Source organism: Sphaeramia orbicularis, chromosome 1 (genome assembly GCF_902148855.1).
Source record: "Sphaeramia orbicularis chromosome 1, fSphaOr1.1, whole genome shotgun sequence".
In the NCBI taxonomy this organism is placed as follows: domain Eukaryota; kingdom Metazoa; phylum Chordata; class Actinopteri; order Kurtiformes; family Apogonidae; genus Sphaeramia; species Sphaeramia orbicularis.
Window position 1 is genome coordinate 50832271 of NC_043957.1, and position 24763 is coordinate 50857033.

The 24763-nt window shown below is 37.7% G+C and overlaps 1 protein-coding gene across 1 annotated transcript in view; it reads right to left on the minus strand.

The window, feature by feature from the left end:
• Positions 1–24763, minus strand: part of nr3c2 (nuclear receptor subfamily 3, group C, member 2) — a 173942-nt gene that overhangs the window by 68044 nt on the left and 81135 nt on the right. Inside the window, exon 4 of the mRNA XM_030140900.1 lies at positions 3812–3939. Within this exon, the coding sequence (XP_029996760.1) occupies positions 3812–3939 (128 nt within the window). The remainder of the gene's footprint in view (positions 1–3811; positions 3940–24763) is intronic.

The window sequence follows — 24763 nt, forward strand, 5'->3', positions numbered from 1 at the left end:
AGGAGAATGCATGCAAATTTTCGTGGAAAAACCACGTCATCTACACAGAAATCAGTCATAGATGAAGACAACAGACAGAGTTGTTCGCTTAGAAATGGAGTTAGATTATGACAACAAACAAACAGCCTACTGCACAAGCATGCATGAATCTTCCATATTGAACCTTATAAGAAATTTTATTTTCACTGCTAGTTTTAGTTTCACTCATTTTTTTAAAACCCTGGTTTGCTTGAGTGCAGTACAATGTGACTATAAATAATAACTGAATGCATTTGAGCAAAAGTAAGCCAGAAAGAAGACTTAACTAATAATTTCATATTTGTATATATTCCCTAGGACCGTGGCTTTAAACTCTATGGTCAGCTGTGCCTTCTGGTAGATAAGACAACAATTTAATGGAATGAATATTTGTTCTTTTGTAGAGGACAGTAAGTGCACACTTTTGGACGGTCAAAAGCCCATGTGGCCAATCGATAATCTAAAAATACTCTAAGTTTAAAACTAAAATGTGGACCATAACGAATAACTGCCAAGCACAAGTGATGTTTTTAAAAAAAAACAAAAAAAAAAAAACAACACAAGCACAAAACAACAAAAAAGCTATACACACATGCACTTGTGTGATTTGAATGAAGGGGAAACCAGACCCTCCACAGTCGGAGGATTTCATCTGATTTGTTGATGACTCCAGAATGCTAACTAGCTCTGTAGTAAAGGGCTGTGAGCCAGTTAGTCGTCTAATGAGCTACAGCCAACTGAAAAGTTGTGTCCCCCGAGGCAGGCGGTGCCAAAAGAAATTAAGCATGGGCTGGATTATTCTGCTTGTACAGATGCCCACTCTCTGCAGTCTTCTTTTATATCTCAAATAGTGAGTCTAAGTTTTTAACTTTGAGAGAAAAGAGGAGGAGAAAAAAGGAGGGAACGCTGGGCGAGGGGGAGGAGTCAAACGTCTCCTGGCGTCCTAACTTACACCTCTCCGGAGCTCATTGCTGACACATCGTTTTCCGTCCCCGTTTCTTACTCCTCTCCCTCTCTCTCTCTCCTCCTCTCTTTATCTCTCTGTCTGCGTCTGACTTTTTCTTTGTCCTTCCTCCCCCCCTCCTCTCTCGCTGTATCTGTTTCACTGTCCTCTATCTCTCTTCACTTTGCAAAATCCTTCTCTCACTATTTTCATCCGTCGCCGCGCTCCACCTTACCTCTCTCTTCCCACCTCAGCAGCAGCTGTGGAGGGGTCAAATAAGGTAACCGCTTCGCAAAGACGTCACATGCAGCCATAATGACATCATCATTACATGAACTGCCCTTGTTAGGCTTTAATACCTTTGCGCAGACACAAGTTTTTTTGGCAGAGAATCAAGGAAAATACAGAGAGATAATCAAAACGATATAAATTGGATTACATGGGGCATTTAACATTATGTCTGTAACACTGAGTTTTATTAGAATCATTGTATATATTATGAGTTGTGAGAGACAGTCGGGCTTTATTTAATCACAAATCACACAGCTTAGAGAGGTTTTAACACTCGTCAGCTCTTCACCTGACTTCCACTCTCACATAAAGTCGCATCGTTAGCATCTGCCACCAGCTCTCTGCCGGCCACGCTTAAAGCAAGAACAATGGCATGCCTGATTCGATAACCCTAAATGGATAATCTGGTTTCAGCTATCTGTAATGTGGGGTGTATATATCATCAAATTAAGGTATGATCTAATTGGTAATGACTGCAATTCTTCCAGTGGTCAGGAAAACACCTAGAGGGGCTGGACGGCTGGTTAGTAGGCAGGCAGGCTTGTTTGCTTCTTTTTCTTTTTTTTTTTTTTACATGAGGTTTAACAGTGTGTTTTGTATTCACTCATCTAAATGAGTTAGGCCAACGCCTCAGGCACCAGGCACAAAATGAAAAGCACATTATAGCTGCTGCTGATTTTCCCCGAGGTAAATATAACATGGGCTGTTGCAGGAAAATTACCTGGTGCATTTTTTTTTTTTTTTTTTTATGTCCTCAACTTGTTCCCAGTCTACAAATACAATCACTTCAATAGTCCCTTGAAAATACAAACAAGAGACTAAACTCTAATCTGAAACATAGAATAGCGTACAGCAAATGAATGTGTGTCACCAGTGGCTTCACTTGTGCTATTTATGGCTGCTAGGATGGAAGATGCATGCCGGTTCACTGCCTTGTCCCATCAAAGTGAACTCTAAGTCAAGACCAAAGTATTTTCTTTATTACTCTACTGATGGAACAGTTGGAAACTCACATAAAGCACATGGCACATTACTGATAAAGTCGATATAAAGCAGTAGTAATTTTGTTCCGAGTTTGTCACACCACAAGCAAGTGTGTTATTACTTACAAAGCCAAATTCCAACAATTAAAAAAAATTACATCTATTAAGTTAGGTTTCAAATTGTGAAAAAATAATCATAGGTGGACCAGTGTCTACTAACGGCACTAAAAGACCCACAATTATGTAAAAAAAAAAATACCATAATGAACTAATGGATGTTCATCAAATAGATATTAACTTATAAGACTGTGATAAAATCAGACAAAGTAAATTTAAAGAGTCAGAACTGCAAACTTAGAGCTTTGTTATGCTTGGGGGTTCAGGAGGTAGAATAACTGAAGGGTTGGCGGTTTGAATCCCACTCTGTCCTAGTCATGTACTGTCGTGTCCTTGGGCAAGACACTTCACCCTCCTTGCCTCCAGTGTTGCTACTCAGACTGGTGTATGAATGTTCGGTGGTGGTCGAAGGGGCTGTGGGTGCTAATTGGCGGCCACGCTTCCATCAGCCTGCCCCAGGGCAGCTGTGGATACAGATGTAGTTTACCACCACCAGAGGGGGAATGTGTGAGTGAATGAATAATGGATCCACTGTACACGATTTGAATATGCGTTCATAGAAAAGCGTTATATAAATCTAATCCATTATTATTATTATTATTATTATTATTATTATTATTATTATTATTATTATTATTATTATTAGGTTAGCGTACGGTCCCTGGGTGGTTGTAAACATGGCGGTGGGATTGCTCTGTAATGTCACATGACATCTACAAATATTATGTCCTTTTACCACATAGTTTTGTCTATAGTTGTACTGGCCATCCTCCGCACTGCACCATAAACCAGTCTGCTCCACTCCTGCTGTCTTTACTATTTTCAAAGTGTTCCTTGCGATGTAAAACAACAACCTCCTAGCCTCCAAACAACCTACCCACTGAAAATGGCAAGTTCAGGGTCTTTCATTAAGGCAGGCCTGCTTTGTTCTTCTTCCTCTTTTGCAGGGATTTAGCCATTTTAACACCAGGGACTGCATCTCCATGGGCGAATATGCCATCAAAACTAGTTTCCCTCAACACACTGCAAAAGCAGCCTGATTCAGCACGACATATTGAAGATTTTTCACATATTTTCAGAAATTATTTTCCAACATGTATAATGTGTCCTGGATTTCATTTATGCAGAGTTAAATAAACTGAGCCTTATAATCATTCTGATGACTACAGTTGTCTGTAAAGGTAAAACTATTTTAACTCATTTCATTTGCATGAAAACATTTAGTTTTCTGTCATATAATATTAAAATTACTGAATACAATGACCTTACACCACACAGTTTTTATTTATTTGCAGCATCTGTTTTCAGCATCTGTCTGATACTTGCACTTCCAACTCATTTTCATTGTTGGGTCCCACAAGAATGGAAATGAGTCTCTTGTGTTGCATGTTTGTATTTGCTTGTGTTTTTGCAGATCTGATTAACGACGACGGCTGTGAAACTGAATCGCATTCCATACCTTCGACCGCTCTTTTGAAAAAGACTTTGCAGCTTCCACACGTCACAACCCCGTAGTGACATCCCGACGCCTCATCTCCACATACCAGACACACTTTGGCCGTTGAGGACGGCTGTCTCAATGGCGAGCTGAAAAGACAACACACAGAGAGGAGAAAAGATAAATCAACACAGAATTTTTTTAAAAGTCCACAACACGACCAGGGCAGGCTGTCCCCTTCCTCACTGTTACAGCCTGATACACATTGTGAAACATTCCTGGTTTTACGACCCCACTGTACAGTAGCAGCACAATGTGGCCAGCCATAAAGACGTCCGTCAGCCGTGAGAGGATGGCTTTACACTCATGTGATTTATAGCTTTGCCAGGCTAACCGAGATGACAATGACAGAATTACAGATGAGATTATTTAAATTCAATAAGCAGAAAGACACAGAGCAGGATGTCAGATTTAAGTGGGATTCAAGATACTTGTACCCTTCCCTGGCATAAAAAATGTGAGGCAGTGGAAAATTTACTGAGCACTTAAAAACCATACTATGACGAAGTAAAAAAGGAACTGTCTCCCTGAAGTCACCACTCACCAGTTTCTACAGCATTACCGCTCAAACTGTAGGGTGCAATCCTACTAATGCAGCCTTCTAGAATTAATAGGTATTTGCTCATATGTTCCTTCAAATAACACGTTGTTAAATTGAAATGAGGGTCAAAGTTAATTTATTACGAATCCATGTGATTATGCCTCAAGCTTTTACAACCACCAGTTAGAGTTCAAAAGGTTGTGTGCACATCACATAAATTAGGGCAGAAATAGGACACTGAATGTATGTTAAAATCATGTAAATGCTCAAAATTTACTCAGAGGGAACTGCAATGTTTAGTGACACCTTTTCACAAGTAAATATACTCGGCTTGGATGGATTAAATACTACAATACATAAAAATAGTATAAACAAGGCCATTTATCGTGGACAAAACATTATGTATGAGATATGAGTGAAAAATGTTTACTTTACCATGTATTACAAACAGTGGAATGTGAATTTGCATTTTTCACCATTCATGTAATATATAACGCCGTTATCTAACAACACAAAATAAACCACTCCCTACAACAAGTCTATGCCTGTGAGCTCTTAATTAAATATGGAGTGTTTCTGAGAATCACAACAGTATCATAAAACATAATATGACGATACTCAAGTGTGTTCACATATTCTTACACTTTTATGGCTGGCTTTTTTGTTGCTTCTTTTTTTTTTTTTTAGATATTTATTTAAAAGTGACAGTAGGGTTTGAACTCTCATATTAATATGTGAATTAAACAAAAAATAATGGATTCTGTTTCTGTATTACTCTTGTTTTTTCTTCATGAGCTATACTAGACTACCTTGCAAGAATAAGGGTCAATATTTCCGTTGTATCAGGATCGTTCTTCTTGTTATCTATGTGTACCCCTTGTTATGTGAAAGAACAACAACCTCTGAGCTGCAACGACACCATAAAAATGGCAAGTTTCGACAAAGACGCTCTTTTCTTTTGTAGGGATTTAGTCGTTTTAATCCCACAAAGTGCTCCCTCATTTGCACATGATCCAACAAAACAACCTCTCTCCTGAGACTATTTTTCACTATCTTTGCTCACTACTGAAAAACAAGCCCGACAACCCAGACAAGTTTTACCCCTATTTCAGACCTATCTATCAAACCTATCTAAAGCAGCGGGACAACACTAACCAAGTGTGGAAATAGGACTGGCATATGATACTAGAGCTATGCATGTTAATGGAGATGAATGATAAAATATGTGTTGACAAGTGACACTGCTAAATAAACTCATACACATGGCATAGAATTAAACACTATGAATAAGACACTGGCGTGAGTTGGCTACGATGGCCTGTGTTATTTATGCTGCTCACAAAAGGGCTGGTTGATTCCGCTTAAAAATCAGATTTCAGATTCAAATTTATTTGTCATCTCAGCATATAGAATACACAGAAACGAAACATTGTACTCAGGGTCCCGACTGTCAGCAGCATTTAGTAAACAGTATAAATTACTGATAAAAATAATAAAATAATAAAATAATGATATAAAAAAAACAATACCAATAACCACCCCCCCCCAAAAAAAAATTACCTATAAATAACTAAAAATGGATGGATAAACTCATATTCTTTGAAAAAACTTTGTCACCTCTTATTGAAATATCTCACACATCTTAGCAGCAATTAACGTGTCACCTTTAACAAAGTAGTGAATAGACGGAAGGGTATGGGTGGATTTTTATTTATCTTAGTAGTAGTAGTAGTTTATTTGGTCGTTAATTACTTTAAACAAAAAAAACCCCAAACATATCCATCCATATCGGAAATACATCTACTTTTTTTATTTGTTCTTGCCTTAGCTTTTTTTTTTTTCATAAATGCCGGTTCCTCTGAGGCTGTACTGACTTTTCCTACATTCAAACATCTCCTGGACATTTGTTTTTATTTTAATGTATTTTTTCCTCATTTGTGTTTTGTAACTGCTGTTCATATCTGTTCTTCATTTACTGTTATATGTTCGAAGAAAACAAGAAGCGTCCATTATGACCTAACAGCACATTCGTCTGTATGGATGTAAAAAAAATCCTGCACGCAATGTATTTGACAATGTGCTCTAATAAAAACTAAAAAATGAAAATGTTAAAGTAGTTTGAATTTAATCCCAACACATACAAATAATATGGTATAATAATAACATTTAAGGATATTCATTGATAGTTACCTGTTTTGTTTTTTTCATAGTATCAGTACATTATTGAAAAAAAATAATGACCTAACAGCACATTTGTCTGTACGGATGTAAAAATCCTGCAAGCAATATGTAAGATAATGTGCTCGAAAAAAAAAAAAAAAACAAAAACATGAAAATGTTAAAGTAGTTTGAATTTAATCCTAACACATACAAATAATATGGTATAATAATATTAACATTTAAGGACATTCACTGATACTTACCTGTTTTGTTTTTTCATCATAGCAGTACATTATTTTTTTAAAAAATGGTCTGAATCATGACAAAAAAATTATTTATTTTCATTTATTCTCAGCTTGTTAACTATTTTGCCAGTCAGACAATACCATGGCTGGCAGTGAGCTTCTCTCATTTTAGTGGGAAATGCCGGTTTGTAAAATTTCTAATTGTAAATGCAGGATTTGCAGGACTAGTATACATTTTAATCTCAAACTCCATGTGCGCACACACACACACACACACACACACACACACACAGAAAGAGCACAGCATTTAGATGGGTACAAAGAGAGAACACCTTGTATCAAAACATCAAAAGTGGCCTCAGCTTCCCCTTCTTTTCTGTGCTAATTACCTCTCTCCCATCTCAATCAATAACATGCAAGGTGATTGTCTGGTTAACATTCTCCTTACATCCTTCATCAAACCAGCTGCCAAGCTCTCTCGCTCTCCTTCTCTCTTTCCTCGTCTCTTGTGCTCTCGCTTTCTCTGTCTCATGCACACACACACACATTTCCTCCAGGGGACGAGCTGGAAAGGGGTTCAGCAACAGCACACTCAGATACAATCAGGACCACTGATCTAATTCCCTCTTGTCCATCTACACACACATTCAATTTGTTAGGACGCTTAGAGGAGTCTCTGGTGAGGTGTTTGTCTGACTAGGTCTTTCTGGCACTGGGCCTCATGGTTTCAGCTAATGTGTGTGTGTGTGTATCTGTGCATGCACAAATCTAATCTATGTCAAGATGTGTTTTTCAGCATGTTAATCTACTGAATATTCCCTCATACATTGGCCTTTTCACACCATCGCAGAAAGACAAGAAGGAAACCAGCAGCAAAGGAAAACAGCTCTGGAAACAACACAACAGCATATGAGATGTTCCTCTAAACTAAAGTCTGCTTCTAATATCCAGTCAGTGGTCAACCCTTTAATACTGCTGCACATTAAAAGCTCGTCTCTGCGTGCCAGCCTGCCTGCTGGTCCACCAACAAGGTGACTTCCCCTCCCTCAGAGAAGTATATAGGTCATTCACTCTCTCTGCTTATGAAACCAGAGCAGACAGGCCAGGCTGCAGTGACTGTGCACCAACGCCTGCCAGGAGCCCAAAACTAAACACAAGCTACCAGACGCAATCCCAAACCAGGCTGTTTCAGAGAAGATGGAAAGCACATCATTTGCCAGATTAGACGGCGCAGAAAATAATGATGGAAATAAGTTTAATAAAGTTGAAGAAGTGATTGTGAACAGTGCAGCGTACCCATTCCAATTCTCACTGGTTGAATGCACAGTCTGTAATTTAACCCTTAGGGGTCCACGGTCACGGCCCCGTGACTCAATCACATGACATTTTCAACACATCGCCGGGTCAGACGTCAGTCACATAGACCACTGGGGATAATTGGATTCAAAAGTACGGACTTGAAACAGTCTTCCACTTTTTATTTGATGTTGATAGAGCAAATACAACTGGAAATACAGTATGACGGTTTGAACCCGGAGCAAACTAACATGAGTAAAAGTATGAAAACGAGGTGGTAGTGGTAGTGGTGGTGGTGGTGGTTGGGGGGGGGGGTTATGTTTCTGACCATGTCTTTGTCATTTTTTGTCCTTTTTCAAAACAAAAAAAAAAAAAAAAAACTGTCCGAATCTGCATATTCTAATCCACAGACAGCATTAGCATTACAGGTAAGGGTGAGAATGACCCCAACCTGAACCGGATGTGGAAACCAGGAGGACCGGGGGTAAATGAGTGGGGGGAGGGGGGAGAAAACCTGAGAAAACGCCTACATAAAGATATGCTTTTATGTCAAATATTTGAGTATAGTTTTAACTTATTACAATTTTGATTTTATATACCTAATATTTGGAACCAATATTCACTTTTAAAGCCTTTGAAAAGGTTCGTTAAGCATCTTTGTGTTATTCATACAATAAATTATACAAATGTTTCAAATCGGATTTTATATTTTTTGTGTGTTTTTTGTCCTTTTGTGTTGATATAGTAGGTTGAAGTGAAAAAATAATAGGTAGATGAGATAGATGAAGATGTGCTAAAAAAAATAAAAAGATACCAAGCATGGATATAGTAAACATTTCTTTATATAGTACAGAAAGGCAAAATGAAAAGTACTCAAAAATGGCCAAAATAGACTCAGACCCCTAAGGGTTAACATACATAATTTAAATCTAACAGAAGGTAGTTGTATGGGACTTGTATAACCCCGTAGACCTTGGGTGACTTAGAACTTAATCCACCAATCCTGTGTTTCATGCAAAGTTATTTTTTTTCACTCAGATTTACTGAACTCATTCTCTGGTTCTGATGTCAAGGCCAGATTCACCACTTACGGATAGCTCTTGAAAGATATAAATGTTCCTGACTGGAGCTGTTTAACACGTTATCCACCTCATCACCTTTAAGATGTCACTATTATCAAGGATTTAAAAGAATATCTTCCAATGAATAAACATGTTATATCACAATACAGGCCTCCTGAATTTCCAGAATATAACTATACTTGATCATCACCATTGTAGCATCCATAATCCTCACTAGGAAATAAGGTGAATAAATACACAAAGGAAATTTTAAAAAATGCTGAAAATCCCATCAAATCACAGAGAAATTCATTTTAATGTTATCACAGGATCTCTGCTGAAATAGGGTAGGTAATTTGCAGGAGAACGTTTACTTTAAAAATTATAGACATGGCAAATTGGGACAGGGTTTAGCTCAGAGACAGTCTCTGCAAGTATTACATATTACCAAAGGTCAACAGGTAATATAGTTTAATGTGGAGAAGTGAGTTGTTGTTTTCACCATCACTAGCCGCTTTTCTATTGGACATCTGCGCAAAACTTTACTGATATTTACTAAATGTTGAAAAAATGCGTAATGTGCGTAATGTCGTTTTTTCCATTAAATCACAAAATGGCATGAGAAGTCATTCCATAAACATGGCAGCGAACATAAATATGGTGTTGATTTACAGATAAATTCATTATTATTATTATATATTACCCCTCTAGCTTGTACTAAATTAAAAAATGGTTGGGTTTCCTAGTGTGTCCGCAAATACCGCGACATGTTTCTTCTTCTTCGCTTGTTGTAAAAGTCCGTCAACATCCGTTTTTTAAATTCACCTGACTCTAGCTGCAAAAAACGGTCTTTCCATTTCAGTTTTGCATGATATACCATTTGTGCCATGCCCGAAAAACCACCTCTTGCCAGCACAAAAACTTTTAATCAAAAAATGAGACTTTTGGTAAAATTGTCATTTTTCCTTTAGGTAAATTTTTATGCGCAAGTTATATTTGCGCAATTTGAGGGTCAATGGAAAAGCGACTAGTGTTAATAAAAATCTTTTTGACATCATCTGACTTGTAAAAATGATGTTTACAGATGATGTAATTTATAAAAGTTTCATTCAGATTGCGTTTAGTGTGTGTTACACTATATGTTCACTAACGCGGTGTTAAATGGTAGCATACCCGCTTGCATAAGCCACTGGTTGCACATCATAGCAAGCTAGACTAATATTGAACTATATCAATAAACAAGGTCTGTGATGGATTACAGACATGAAAATATGCATTGTTTTACTTGAATATTGTTACTAAGTCTAGTATATTTCCTATTCGTTGTACATATCTCTCATCTGTAGTATAGAGTTAGCTTTTGTATATTCTTTCTGTATATTTTGTTCATTTCAGGAGGTCTAGAATTACTTTAGTAGCACATGTGTATTAATATTTTATTCTGAAGTCCTTGCACAGTTCACTTTTCTTAACATTGTGATACTTGTTTTTTATTTTATTTTTCTTATACAGTACTAAGTGTTTTGCTGCTAAATTGATCTGAGCTGCTAAACTGATTTTCATTGTTTCTGTGACAGTGACAATAAAGATCTATTCTATTCTATTCTATTCTACTCTATTCTATTCTAATATACCATGGTTTTCCATAAAGTAAGTATGACACCATTGACAGGAGACCAAATGAAAGAGGCTGTTACACTGATAAAAAACAAAAAAACAAAAACTAATTTCACTAAATTTGAACAGCAAATAAACATATTCAGGAATATACTTAACAGGCTTAAAATAATCATGGGTGTTTTTTAGACATTTTACTGCAGAAATGTGATATATTATCTCTACCTCTATAAATGGTATGGGTTTTACCCCAATAAGACTTGAGGGCATACAAAAAAAGTAATCTTTCTATCATTTTCAATATCTTAGAATAATTTCTGTAAAGGCTTAATTAATTAGTTTGTAGCCCTGAATGTGACATCTTGTTAGTGCAATCAGTTCAACCTGTTAATTCCTGCAGAACTTGTCACACTTCACTTTTAATGAAGAGCCATGGAGCAGAAGAAACACGTTTGCATAGATAAGGCTGATGTAGGACAGATGCCGATTCAAAAAAAAAAAAAAAAAACTGTACTGTATAGATTAAAACTCCATCTAATCCTTGAAAAAGTACATTTTGTCATTTTCATTCATTTAATCAGCATAATATCCACTCTAGATCCAATATTTTTAACATGATGCGGACAAAAAAAAAAGTTATGTGTGTGGTACTTCTGCGACCTGAGACTGAGCTTTTTCTCTTGACCCCTGTCTTCTCTATTTCTGGGTACCGACTCAGACTAACTCAATGGGACTGACTGCACAGATCAAAGGTCTTATTCTTCGCTCCAGTTGTTGCTTTTTTCCTCTTCCTTCAGAAAAACCTCAGGGCAGTGGTTTCATTGTTTTCAGTGTCCTTTCATCTTCAAAGATAACAACCAAAACCAACAACTGATTTAGTCGCTGTATATTTCCCATGAGGATACAGATGAGTACACAACGCCTGTTTCTTCCCACCAACATGCACAAGCAGAGATTTGTATCCCCTTACTAACTTCACTGCCCTTTTCACTGCTTCATAGGCCCGACGTGTTGCTTGGGAAAGATAGTAATGAACTGACAAAGAAATAAAGTGCAAATGCTTAAAGGAAGCCCACTGTGCCCAGTCAAATATGTTGGGACCGAACCACAGGACAGATGTTTGGGCTCAAATTGGCCACATGCTTTCTGCAAGTAATTCAGATGTCACACTGGGAGCATTCTCCAAATGGTTCAAATATCTCCACCCTCTGTCAGCTGTGGAAAGAATGCTAAATCAGCGTGAGCTAAGTCCAGAAAGGATGGTTATTTAAGCCAAAGATTTATCAGAATCCGGAAACATTGCACTTGATAATCACAGCGGTCGTTCGATGGAGTTTTTTTTTTTGTTTTGTTTTTGTTTTTTTCTCTGTCAGAGCCGCTGTAGCTCTGAGTCTGTAGTCTCCCTTTACCGTAAACAGCTCAATACAGGTCACAAAAAAAGGGTCAAAAGTCAGCTGAGCGTGGCGTAACTGTTACAATTAGTTGCCATAGAAATAGTGAAGAAAACTGACAAATTGGAGTTCTAAAGGAAGTCAAGGCTGTTGCTATTCTGAATCGTTATCAAGATAACATCATTATGGACGAATAATGGTTTTATGATGAAGGCTAGGAGGACAGTAATGCTCACGTGGTAAGAATGAACCCTGTGACCCACATAAGTACATTAGCATGACAGAGTCGGTAAACAAGCAGCCAACCACAGAGTTTTGTTGTCTAGAAAAACAATGTCCTCATCATGCGTGTAACACTGTCTGCCACTACTACAGCCACTAATACTGTACAGTATTTACACTGCTGCAGAGCCAGCCGCCCACTGTAAAGACGCAATTGTGTCTGTGCGTGTAAGCGGACACACACAGACTCGTTCATTCGAGAGGCTGTTATCACAGGGATAGTTCAGACAAGCACCATAACCTCCCTGAACCTGCCCTTCATGAAAGAGAAGCATCCTTGACTACAACAAAAAAAAAAAAAAAAAAAAAACCCAGAGCTTCCATGGTACAGTACCTCTCTACAGTCTGGCCTGCAATATTTATGTAATAAACACCTTGGCATTCTGAAAAAACCTTAAGCTCGACCGGTTCAAAGAATGTTTATGTAACACACAACTTGGCATGTTGGAAAAGGTAAAAGTAGATTAGTTTAAACAAGCAGAGGGAGATGGAGAGAGAAAGCGAAAGAGGACAAAATGGCTTACATAACCATGAGCAGACAGTATAAACATTAGGTTGACACCCACTCACCGCCTCTCAAAGGGAGAGAGGTCTTATGGGTAGCGTTAGAGAGCTACCAGGGATTTATTTTTCCTGGTGAAGGTGACCCTGGCATTGGGCAGAGTACCTGAGCATACAGAAATATGAGATTTCCCGTTTGCCAGGCTTGTGTTACACTTGTGTTAAGGTTACAGTATGATCTACACTTACGGCTGCTTCATTTGGTTAAACTAAAGTAAAAAATGGATTATTTTAAAATGTTTGAGCTTCCTGTATTTCACAATATTTTTTTTCATACTTCAGGGAAAGATACAGTGGACAAAATATTACAAAGGCTATTCACCCATTTAAAAAAAATGTTTTTTTAGAATTTTATTTTGTCAAGGTTGAGTGGCTTGGACCATAATGTTAGAGTACAACTACTGTCCTATTATTAACCCTTTAACACCAAACGTATTATATTTCATACATGAGTTTTGAAGCCTTCTACATGATCAGTGTGATTTTTTTTTTTTTTTTTACTTGAAAAACCTGATGTATACAATTCGATACATGCAATACACAGATAATCCACTAGGGAGGAAGGATTAACTCACCAGAGGCCTTTCCAGTGACACTACAAGATTGTCATTAATGAGGAAGGAGGTAGAACTTTGACAGTTTTGAAAGGGAATTACCAATTTGTTAGACATGTTTGTGTTATATTATGTTTTTATTTGTTCAAAAATAATAATATTTGAGCATTGAGACCCAATATAGCAAATATGATACAAAATTGAAACTCATACAAGGAAATTTATTTTTAAAAAAATTTTTGGGGGGTTGTTTAGAACGACCAATAAAGGCTCTAGCTTCAAAGAACTGGAATTTTCTGTCACTGATTTAATGGTTCAGGCTTTACAGGTTTAATTCAGAGCATTAACAGTTAAAAAAAAAAAAAAAAAAAAGGAAAAAGACAAATCAGAAATACACACCAATCCAAACACATGCATGCATTTGTGGACTTTGCCTTCATGTTAATTTACCTAACCATAGCTCCTACATGTATAATCCTAACAGAGGTAATGATCAGTTGAGTTCCCATCATTATAGTTTTATGCATATTGGAGAATGACAATGGAAAGAAAAATTTTAAGAAAACAAACAAAAAAAACTCCTTCAATCTGATGACAGGAGCTTATGGGTTGAAATCACAGCATTTAAGTCATATGACTGATAAACTGTTTCCTTGACATAGTAGCAACAGGTATACAGAGTCCTGATGAGGAGCTCAAATTCCTCATCAGTTTCATTCACACACACACACACACACAAAAAGAAAAAAATCACAGCCATTTCAGATAGAGAACAGCAGTAGAATGCTCTAGTTCTTCTTCCTTGTTTATTAACAACATGTGTAACATAACCTATAGCAGCACAACGGGCACAAGCCCATTGTTTCAGAAACTACACTAAAAATCCCAGTTTAACCACATGTAGGATGGTGCCAAATCCTGAATAATATTGGCATATCCTACAGGTCTCCATCATAAAACTGTAGGCTGGGAAAAACAAGTCCGAACAGAGTATTCAAATGAAATACTCAGTTTACATGATGTTTGTTTCTAATTCTGAATATTCATCATCTTCAGAGGACCAGCGGTATATTGGTGTGTATGTAACTGTAGTGAATGGGGCTGTGTAAACAGGTTTGCATCCCCATAATGTTAGACAAACATAGCCACACCTGCACACTTACACACAATTGAGGTCAACTAAGAGTCGGCCCGCTGTGTGGATATAGGCTGCGGTATCTCTCTGATCTACAAACAATATCCAGTTTGCACACCGTCTTAACTCAACAAGCTACCTTCCTTTGACTTTAAATTCCACAAACAACTTCAAACATCAACTTTCGAGCTACTCTTGGTTGAACTCTCACCTCTTCTTTATCACACAGCAGCTGAAAAGCCCAGGGGTATTAACACAGATAGTGGATCCCTTTAAGCGATCAGCTGATTCTTAGTGGTAAGTTTGAACAATTTCCCTTCCATTAAATCACTCACTGTCAAACTGAATGAAATTAGTCACATGAGATATTTTAGCGAAATGGTAAAGCACAAATCTCAGGGAGAAGTGGCAGGGTGTTATTATCTGGTGGGGAAGATTATTATGGCTGGAAAGTCTTGTAATTCATGCCTGTCAGGCACCGAGTTTCTGATCACATCCATACCATGTAAAATTAGGCCCAGGATGCCAATGCATGCCCAGAGCTTGTTTCCTGTGGGGCTCGACAGACTTTGTCCGTGTGAACACATGTTCTGCTACTAAAAGCTGCAATCCCTATTTGAGTTACTTTTTAGACAACACACACACAAACTCTAAAACTCTGGTGGTGTTGTAGCGAAATCCTGCATAATGCCTTAACCACACAAACAAAAACAAAATATAACAGCTCCTTATACACATTATACACACCCACCCACTTAGTCGTTTTGCCCATATGCACTCCACAGAGTTCATTTACACACAAAGCATGAACCAGGCCAAAGATCTCAATAAGAACTCTACTTAGAAGGATTTTGCATCTAAGCATTAGAAACAATGTGTCTGGGGTGTAAATTCTACACATTCGCTTCTGTTGAAACTGGCTCAATGTGCAGAGCCAACACAATAACCACAAGCAAAGTGAAATGTATTGCAAAACAAAGCCTTCAGAAATGACAATACAAATGCATGTATGCACGTCAAATCAATTTCATCTATACAGCCCCAAATTTATCTAGGATTTACAAATTGTGCAGTAGTTGACACCATCTCATCTTACACAAAATACAACAAACACAGCTTTAATACCGCTTTGTTAGTCCAAATACAAACAATACTGCTATTCATTTGTGAAACACTGGAGCTGCCTTTACAAATATACTCGTAAGGTCCTGCAGCACATTGCAGCACTTATCTTTTTTTTTTTTTTTTTTTTTTTACTTAAAGAACTGCGGTTTTCACGTGCTTCTCATACTCACCCCATAGTTTCTGTTTTTAGCACAGAATTTCCAAGACCTCACTGAAAACAGAAACAGCTGCAAAACAGAAAATTCAGCTGACATGTTGAAAAATACAGCAATGGGGCATCAGGTTGATTTCCAGGCATGGGAAATCAAGAAACAACGCAAACAAGAGGTCTGTGGTAAACACAAAACGTTCCAACACATGAAGGAACACGAAATACCAGCTAAATGACTTAAATCACATTTTCCTCTTGAACATAAACCTACATGATAACAACAAAAATAAGCACAGCAGTTGGCGGAAATCTGACTAAATATACGAAAGGGAGGCTATTTTCACCACCTTTGAGAAATAAGGCTCACAACTTACTCTAATAGACCCTACAGCCGTGAACACAAACATAAATGGATCACTTCAAAGCTACGCTGATAAAACCGGTTTTGTTGAAAACGCAAATCCTCTTTCATTTTTTCAGTGGCATGTTTGAACTTTAGATCTGGTTTCCCCTATTTATTGGTTGGTCTGTGCTCTCCCACCAACTTCTCACAACACCTGGCTTCTTACAAAGTATCAAAGTCAGGTCCAGGTTCAGGCCCTGTTGGCTGCGCAGTGGGTCACCTCCAAACTCAGCTTACAGGCCCTAGGACAAATGAGAAAAACAAATCCCTAGAGAGGGAGATTATCTTTAAGGGATCAGGTCTGACCAGAGCCACCTCTATGCCACCTACTTCTTACCTCCGTACCATACTCCAACAACAGTTAGTGCACAGGACAAGACCTTATAGATTAGTTACGATAAGCTGACAGTTGCATTTAAATTCCAAAATCTTTCAAACCCAATAACTAAGTGTGTGGTTCTGGAGACAATCCAACGTGCCACAAGATATCTTATTCAAAAGACGACCTTTTCCTTTCCCATGCAATTCAAAAAGGCCTCACTCTGAATGTAGGTTAATGTACACTGGCGCTGACACATGTTGCCAGCTACCCTACGCATTAGCTGTCACATGCGATCATCCTCAACACCCACCAGTCATTTACAATTCTACTGGGACAAACAGGGAGGAAGAGCAGCAGGCAGGGAGTCCAGCATGTGCAAAGTGGATACACTGCGCACAGAAAACCACAGCACACTGACATACATACTTAGTACTAAAGATAACTGTGGGGTTGCCAAGTGGGTCTATGCATGGTGTTTATTGTATGTATAGTTAATAGTGGATGGCTTGCTAAAGTCACACGGTGTAAAACCACAAGCTCCAGAAGTGGGCTGAGCACACGAGACCAAGCCAAGACTCTGGTTGGCTAAGATCCAGGTGGTTAGCACCACAGCAGCACATTCTGCATGTTAGCTCAAGATGTGCTGAGAGCTGCTCCCGAGTCAGCCTTTCTATAGTATTTGACAGGTTCAACAGCAGAGGTTCAGTCATAGAAGGTTCAGCTAGACGTCCTGCACTTTGCTGAAACTGCAGCCGACAGCACCGTGTTCATAATCTCTAATGAAACAAACAAGGAGAGGAAACATCAACTACACAACTGAATAAACACCAACATATCGTATTTGTTTCCGATATTTTTACTTTACAAAACCAAACTACTAAAATACATAGATCTACCACTGAGACGAGATGTACGACAAAACACGAACAGAAATAAACACAAGCAACAACAACAAAGATGAACATCATCAGTCCCAACCAGATGAGTTCACAAACAAGAATTGTAAAGATGCACAGATGCCTTTTTTTTGAGTTATAATTCTGATTCCATTTGGGTATTCACCAATACTGAGTACTGAGCTGATACCTGTATATAAATAATAAACAACATGCCTCAGTGTGTATAAGAGAGTGGGGTTGTTTTATATGTACATTTATTTTGAGGTAAAAACTTACACTGTGTATTGGGTTAGTACTGGACTTATTCTGTTGAATTGAATGCCTCCATACATATTACTCTTGACTATTCAACTTTCAGGTATGTTATGATCTGACGGTCTGACCTTACGGACAACCTGCATTTCTCTTATGATCTACTTTTGAGAGGAATTGTATAGATTGCATCATCAAAGCTACAGGAACCAAAATCAAGTGTGAAAAATGTCAGAATTTGATAATAAACACCCTCTCTCTGCAGCTGTCATCCTCTCAGTCCTGATCAAAACACTGAATATAAATACAAAGATAAATGACCTGATGCTGTTTCATACAGTTATGTAGAAGTAAAGGCAGAGCAGCAGTATCCCGTCCAGGTCACATCTGATGGAATGTGATCCGCGATCAGTAATTACATCCGTCAATTACGTATTTAACTCCCTACCTGTTTGAAAACACTTGAGAGTTGCCAAAATTGGGGCATCACGGGATAGATTTTCTACAGCCTGAAAACACAAGCAAGGACCGGAGCAGAAACACTGCAGCTTTAAATAAACAAACAGCACTTTCTATACCAGCAATTATCATGATGCATTATGGGTTTTTTGTAGCATTGATGTTGTTACCTGTTTTTTAAGCGTTGTAGTGATTCTTTAAAAGTGTTCGACTGCTCTGCAGGAGTTAACCGGCAAGACTCTGTGCAGGGTTCATATAAGGTCAAGATCATTCCAGACGGTAAAGAATTACAGTAAGTCCATGAGCTGCTGGTGGCTGCAGATGTATGTTAGTTTTGTACAGTTGCAGTTTTGTAGGGTTCACAGAGATGCAAAATTAGCAGAGTACTGATCATATACGCGACTATACTTCTGTTATTGTACTATATGTTAATATACTTGGCAAGACGAGTTACAGAGTCCACAGTCTGTTACAGCTTTGGTACTTAACCTGTATTTTACAAGAGGAGATAAAAATTAGGATTCAGACATTTATTGATGATCAAGATCTTATTTTGTACCAGGGATGTAAATAATTAATTGGCTATCAATTAATTATCGATAAGAATTTGGTTGATTATATTATTAATTGTCGGTTAATTGCCCTTTTCCACGTCCTGTCCGAAGGCTGCCGGTGTGTCCGTGCCACAACGCCGCAGCTGGGATATCCAGTCATCGAACCAGATCATGGCGTTGATGAGTTAGGATCACTTTAGGGACATGGTGGAGCCAAACCCAGACCAGCCCGTTTGTTTGTGGGAGCGGTGCACCCCCGCCTAAATACACGCACAAATGCGAGGTCAGTATCGGATCGGAGCGTTTTCCGTCAGTGAGACAGAAGCTGAAAACATCCTCCAGGCTCCTGATCCGGGCCACAGGTATGTCCCATGTTATGTCCATGGAAAAATAGCTGGGGGGGGGGGGGCATCTCTGCTGTAACTTGCTCCATCATGTCAATCATTCTCTGCTGAATTTCTTTAGTTCTACTCCATACATGTCATTACCTGTACTGTAGCCAAGGGTTCAATAAACCAATCATTAAGGAATATGACATGCTTTTTTCATGAAATATATAAACAATATTTAGCTTTTATTCTTATAGACCCTATCAACAGAGAAATTCAGGTTCTAAGGAAAATCACCGCTTTATCAATTTATCGTTAATCGATTGATAAGGTCAACCAACTAATGATAAATGGATTTATTGATAATTTGCATCCCTGTTTAGTACATCTTTTGGCCAGATTTCCCAGTTTTAAGGACCAAATCTTTTCCAACTCCTAACAGCCTCTCCAAAGACAAACTAGACGTACAGTTTTACCATTTTTTGAATAATTGTGAGTCGTGCAGGGCACAAAGCAAGTCTAAGATTGTACCAGTGCTTAAAAGAAGTTAAGAAAGGGACAAAAAAATACAATGAACATTTGTCAAGCCTATTATCACTGTCAAATGTTTGTATTATTTTCCTTAAAAGGTCAATATTAAAGAGTCTGACCTCACAAGTACAAAGGGTTGCACACATGCGGTACAGAATGCAAAAGAAAAAGAAAGGTTAGAGGGCAAGGAATGAGGTACCCCGTACACACACCTGCACACATGCACAATGTCTGGCCAAACTAAATGTGTCTGTGCAATGACCTTTTTCAAATTCAGTGTGTTCACCTCTGAAGGATTACAGGCCCAGATGGCCACTGGATGAACAATGCAACACCTGCTGAGGCACATAGTGCAATTAGGTTCTCGGAAAGGAAAAAAAAAAAAAAAAATAACAACAACCAAAAAACCAAAAACAAAACACGAGCAAAAAATAAACCTCAATCTAAACAATAAACTAGCAAAGGAACACCTCCGACTAGAATCATGGAGTAATCTAACTTTTTATTTGTGATTCTGCTTCATGAACAGGTTCTTATTCAGATGATCCAAAAAGCAGACTCTAATTTTATACTATCCTTTAATACTTAATTTTTATATTAATTTTTGATAATAAAACATTTTTCATTAAAAAGTCAATCACTAGCTCACTGGACAAGCACAAATCCAGTGTGCTCCAACTTTTTTTCCAAATATGAATGAATGAATGAATGAATGAATGAATGTTACACTATATGGACAGAAGTATTTGGACAGATTATTACAGACAGATATTGCTACCACAGGACAATGCTACAACACAATAATGATAAATATAATACTTTAATTTTATACTGTGATAAAGATACAAAATGCTTTAGGGTTGATTTGTCATATTCATACATTTATAAAATCATTGTAATTGATTTAAAAGTTACACCTCGAGTTTTCTGAAATATTATTTTTTTGTTCAATATTTTTATTGTTTTTCAAAACGGCCAAGTAGCTTACAGAAATACAAAGGAGAAAAGAAATTAATAAATACACATGGAAGAAAGAAAGAGAAAAAGAAGAAGAAGAAGAAGAAGAAGAAAAAAGTTAAGTAAAGTAAAATAGTTTTATGAAATATTTATCATATTTTGGGCAATCATAATCATTTTAAACCACAAGTAACCATGTGGTTTCTTCAACTCACACTCAGGAAGACAAGTCAGCCTTTAAATTGAAAAGAAACACTGATTTGACATGTATCGAGTTGATGGATGGATGGATGGATGGATGGATAGATGGATGGATATTTCCGCTGTTTTCATACTGCAATCACATATGAAATCAGCCAATACTGTTAAATCATATGAACCTCATTTAACTCATTTTAAAATGGCCCACATAACTGTTTGTCTATTTTACCAAGGATCACTTCTGCAAACTAATGTCATGTGCCCCAAATCAAATTTTAATAATAAAACATAATATAGTTTCCACATAACTGAATTCAAAACTCAGGGATTAAAACATGCCCCCTTACAATAACCCTGTTCAATAAAAGTGTGTTTGTGTTTTTTTGGTAAAACTTACATTATATCCACCATCAAATCAAATGATACACTTTACAGCAAAAGTAATAAGGTGAAATGACTCTTAACCCTTTATCAGGCAAGTGACTATTTATTATTTCCACACAAATTACTAGAAGAAAGTGACAGCAACAGTTCCAGTTTGGACAGTGAGTCAACAATCTGAGGTCCAATGTGGTCTACAGGGTCTGTAAGGTCCACCTCTGCATGAACAGTGAGTGGACCTGCTTTGTTAGGTACCATGAAGTAATGGTACTAATGTAAGGAATGATGTTCAAAGGGATAATATGGATGTGGACAGGGGTCTGGATCAGCACTTTTGTGGGTCTAATGTTCTAAAAGTGATGTTCTAATGTTCTAAAATACACGTCCCTTTCACTTTACATGTGTTTTTCTTGTATTTTTTATATGTACTTCTTGGATTTATTTATTTGCCACATACAGGCAAGGAACCAAATACGGTAATTTCACTAATCTTGGTTTTCTACTTGACAACAAAAAAATCGCGAAAAATTTCACAAAAGTAATTAAATCTTGTTATATCCTCAAATAACCCACTATGGTTGAAATCGGAATTTCAGTGTATTTCTATGAGTGAACTATAAATTAATTACAAAGGATGTGATCAGTCAGGAACAGGGATGGTTTTAAATATTAACAGTTATTTAAGGGCAAGAACCTTAATTCTCCTTTACATAATTCACTCCATGTTTACAATGTGGCGAGCAAACTCATTAGAATATGCATCAATTAAGATGAGGAATAGGGGCATTTGAATGTGTCTAGCCTATATTTTTACACATACAGGGTGGGGAAGCAAAATTTACAATATTTTGAGGCAGGGATTGAAAGACAGTGTATGACCAATTAGTTTATTGAAAGTCATGAGAATTTATTTGCCACAAGAAAATTGACATAATAGAAAATGTTTTTATTCTATGTGTCCTCCTTCTTTCTCAATAACTGCCTTCACACGCTTCCTGAAACTTGCGCAAGTGTTCCTCAAATATTCGGGTGACAACTTCTCCCATTCTTCTTTAATAGTATCTTCCAGACTTTCTCGTAATAGTTTTGCTCATAGTCATTCTCTTCTTTCCATTCTAAACAGTCTTTATGGACACTCCAACTATTTTTGAAATCTCCTTTGGTGTGACGAGTGCATTCAGCAAATCACACACTCTTTGACGTTTGCTTTCCTGATTACTCATATGGGCAAAAGTTTCTGAAAAGGTATGGATAATAGTGTTAGGTATGATTATGACATCAATATATGTTTGGTTTCAAAACAATAGACGTAGTGCCTGCTGAGAAAAAACAACTAAATGTTCATTGTAAATTTTGCTTCCCCACCCTGTACTCTTTACTAGGGATGCACCGATCGGACTTTTTCAGTTCTGATGCCGATACCAATGCTGGGACCTTTCGCATCAGTCGATACCTGATACCGATCTAATATCATTGTTGATTTAGAGCACAGGTTCTCTCTCCCAGGTACACATGTGAGCACACGGGAGGGGGGGGGGGGGGGGGGGGTTTGCATGTGCATCGTGTGACTCCCCCCCAGTTGCAAATTTGTTTCCGGGCGGCAGCAGATATTCAGTGATAAGGCGAAGGGAGCTCACTTTCACTTTCTCACAGCTTTATCTACAGAGCTTTATAGCCCGCACATCCTCCACCTACAGATCTGTTTCGTTACTCTTAGAATTACGCCCGCTAAAATTTAAAGGGGAAGGATCGGTCTTACGGATCGGTTGCTTTTACTGATCCCCGATCCGGCTAAAATGTTGATATCTGTGCCGATATCCGATCCTAATATCGGATCGGTGCAACCTTACTCTTGACATTCAGTCAGTTTGATTAAAATTTACAAAGAAACCTTTATCTTCAACCTGTAACTTTCCACACACTTAATCTGCACCACAGATAACAGGGGATCTAGTGCTGCATATTATAGCCGTTTCCTTTTTTCTGTGTGTGTCGTAAATGTTTTTAACCGAGCAGCAAATGTGAACAACAATACTGGATGTTATCCGCTGAAGTAATACAAGTTTAGAAGCTTAGATTGGCTTTGTCGTCCAAAAAGGTGCAACCTGATAAACCTGATCAATTTTCTCATTCACTCATTCATCACTTGAAATTTGACCACACTGGCCTTAACAAAGAGAAAACAGACCTACTGCCTCATCTCAGTCCGTACTGCTTTCTTGAAAAGGGATATGGAGAGCGGATTTTTTTTTTTTTTCTACCTACATCTTGGATGGCTCATCTGTGGCTCCCACATGTCTACCTCCTGCATCTCAATCATACGGCTTGCACCAGACCTTGGCCATCACCACACAAAGCCCAGACTTGACTCGACACCAAATTCTTTTTTTATTCGCTGCACAGTTGTGTTGGCTACATACAAAGACAAGGAGGAAGAGAGGGAGTCAAGCTGATTTCACCAACTGTTGCACTAAATCTCACCCACTCCTATTATTTATTTTGCTCACACACACACATACACACACACACACACACACACACTGGAGCATAAACAAAATTTCCTGTTGAAAATAGGATTTAGAACAGGGGTGTCAAACTCATGTTAGTTCAGGGGCCACATAAAGCCCAATATGACCTGCAGTGGGCCGGATCATTAAAATAATAACATAATAATACATAAATCATATCAATTCCAAACATTGTGTGTCTAATTTCTATGTTTTAGAGTGAAAAAAGTAAGATTATATTATTAAAATTTCTACACCTACAAATTATCCTTGAAAAAAATATGGAAAAACATGAACCATGACCAAAATGAAATTTATTAAGAAAAAAAGTGCAATTTTAACAATTTATGCCATTATTTGGCCTCAGCTTCTCATTTTTACATGTTCATTACAACTTACAGATCACAGTGGATCTACAAATACACAAAACATTTGATAACAGACCGAATATTGCTACAATTACTCTTAAATCTCTTAAGATATTTCAGATTTTTCATATTTGTTCAGGTTTTTCACATTTTTTGTAAAAGGCTGGTCTTAATATGTTAACATTTTTGTGTAATTTTTTTAAAACAAAGAGAAAAATATGTGTTTTTTGTTATTCATACTTTATTATGATAGTATTTTGCTGGTCTGACCCACTTCAGATGGAATTGAACTAAATTTATTTTGACATCCTTGATTGTTAATATCTTCAGTGTAATTTTTGTATTTCACTAATTCATCCCGCGGGCCGGATTGGACCCTTTGGCAGGCCGGTTTTGGCCCCCGGGCCGCATGTTTGACACCCCTGATTTAGAATATTTAGAATATCAGAATATCAGTCAACTTAACCCTGGCTCAGGTGAGAGCAGCCTCACGGTTATGGGTTGACTATTGATGTATATTTAATAAGGTGAAAAATTTGCAGTGGTGCATGTGACTGCCCTTTCAGAGCAGACACCCATGTCAACTTTGTTGGGCTGGCTGGAAAAGGTGAAGCAGACTGGAGGAATTCAA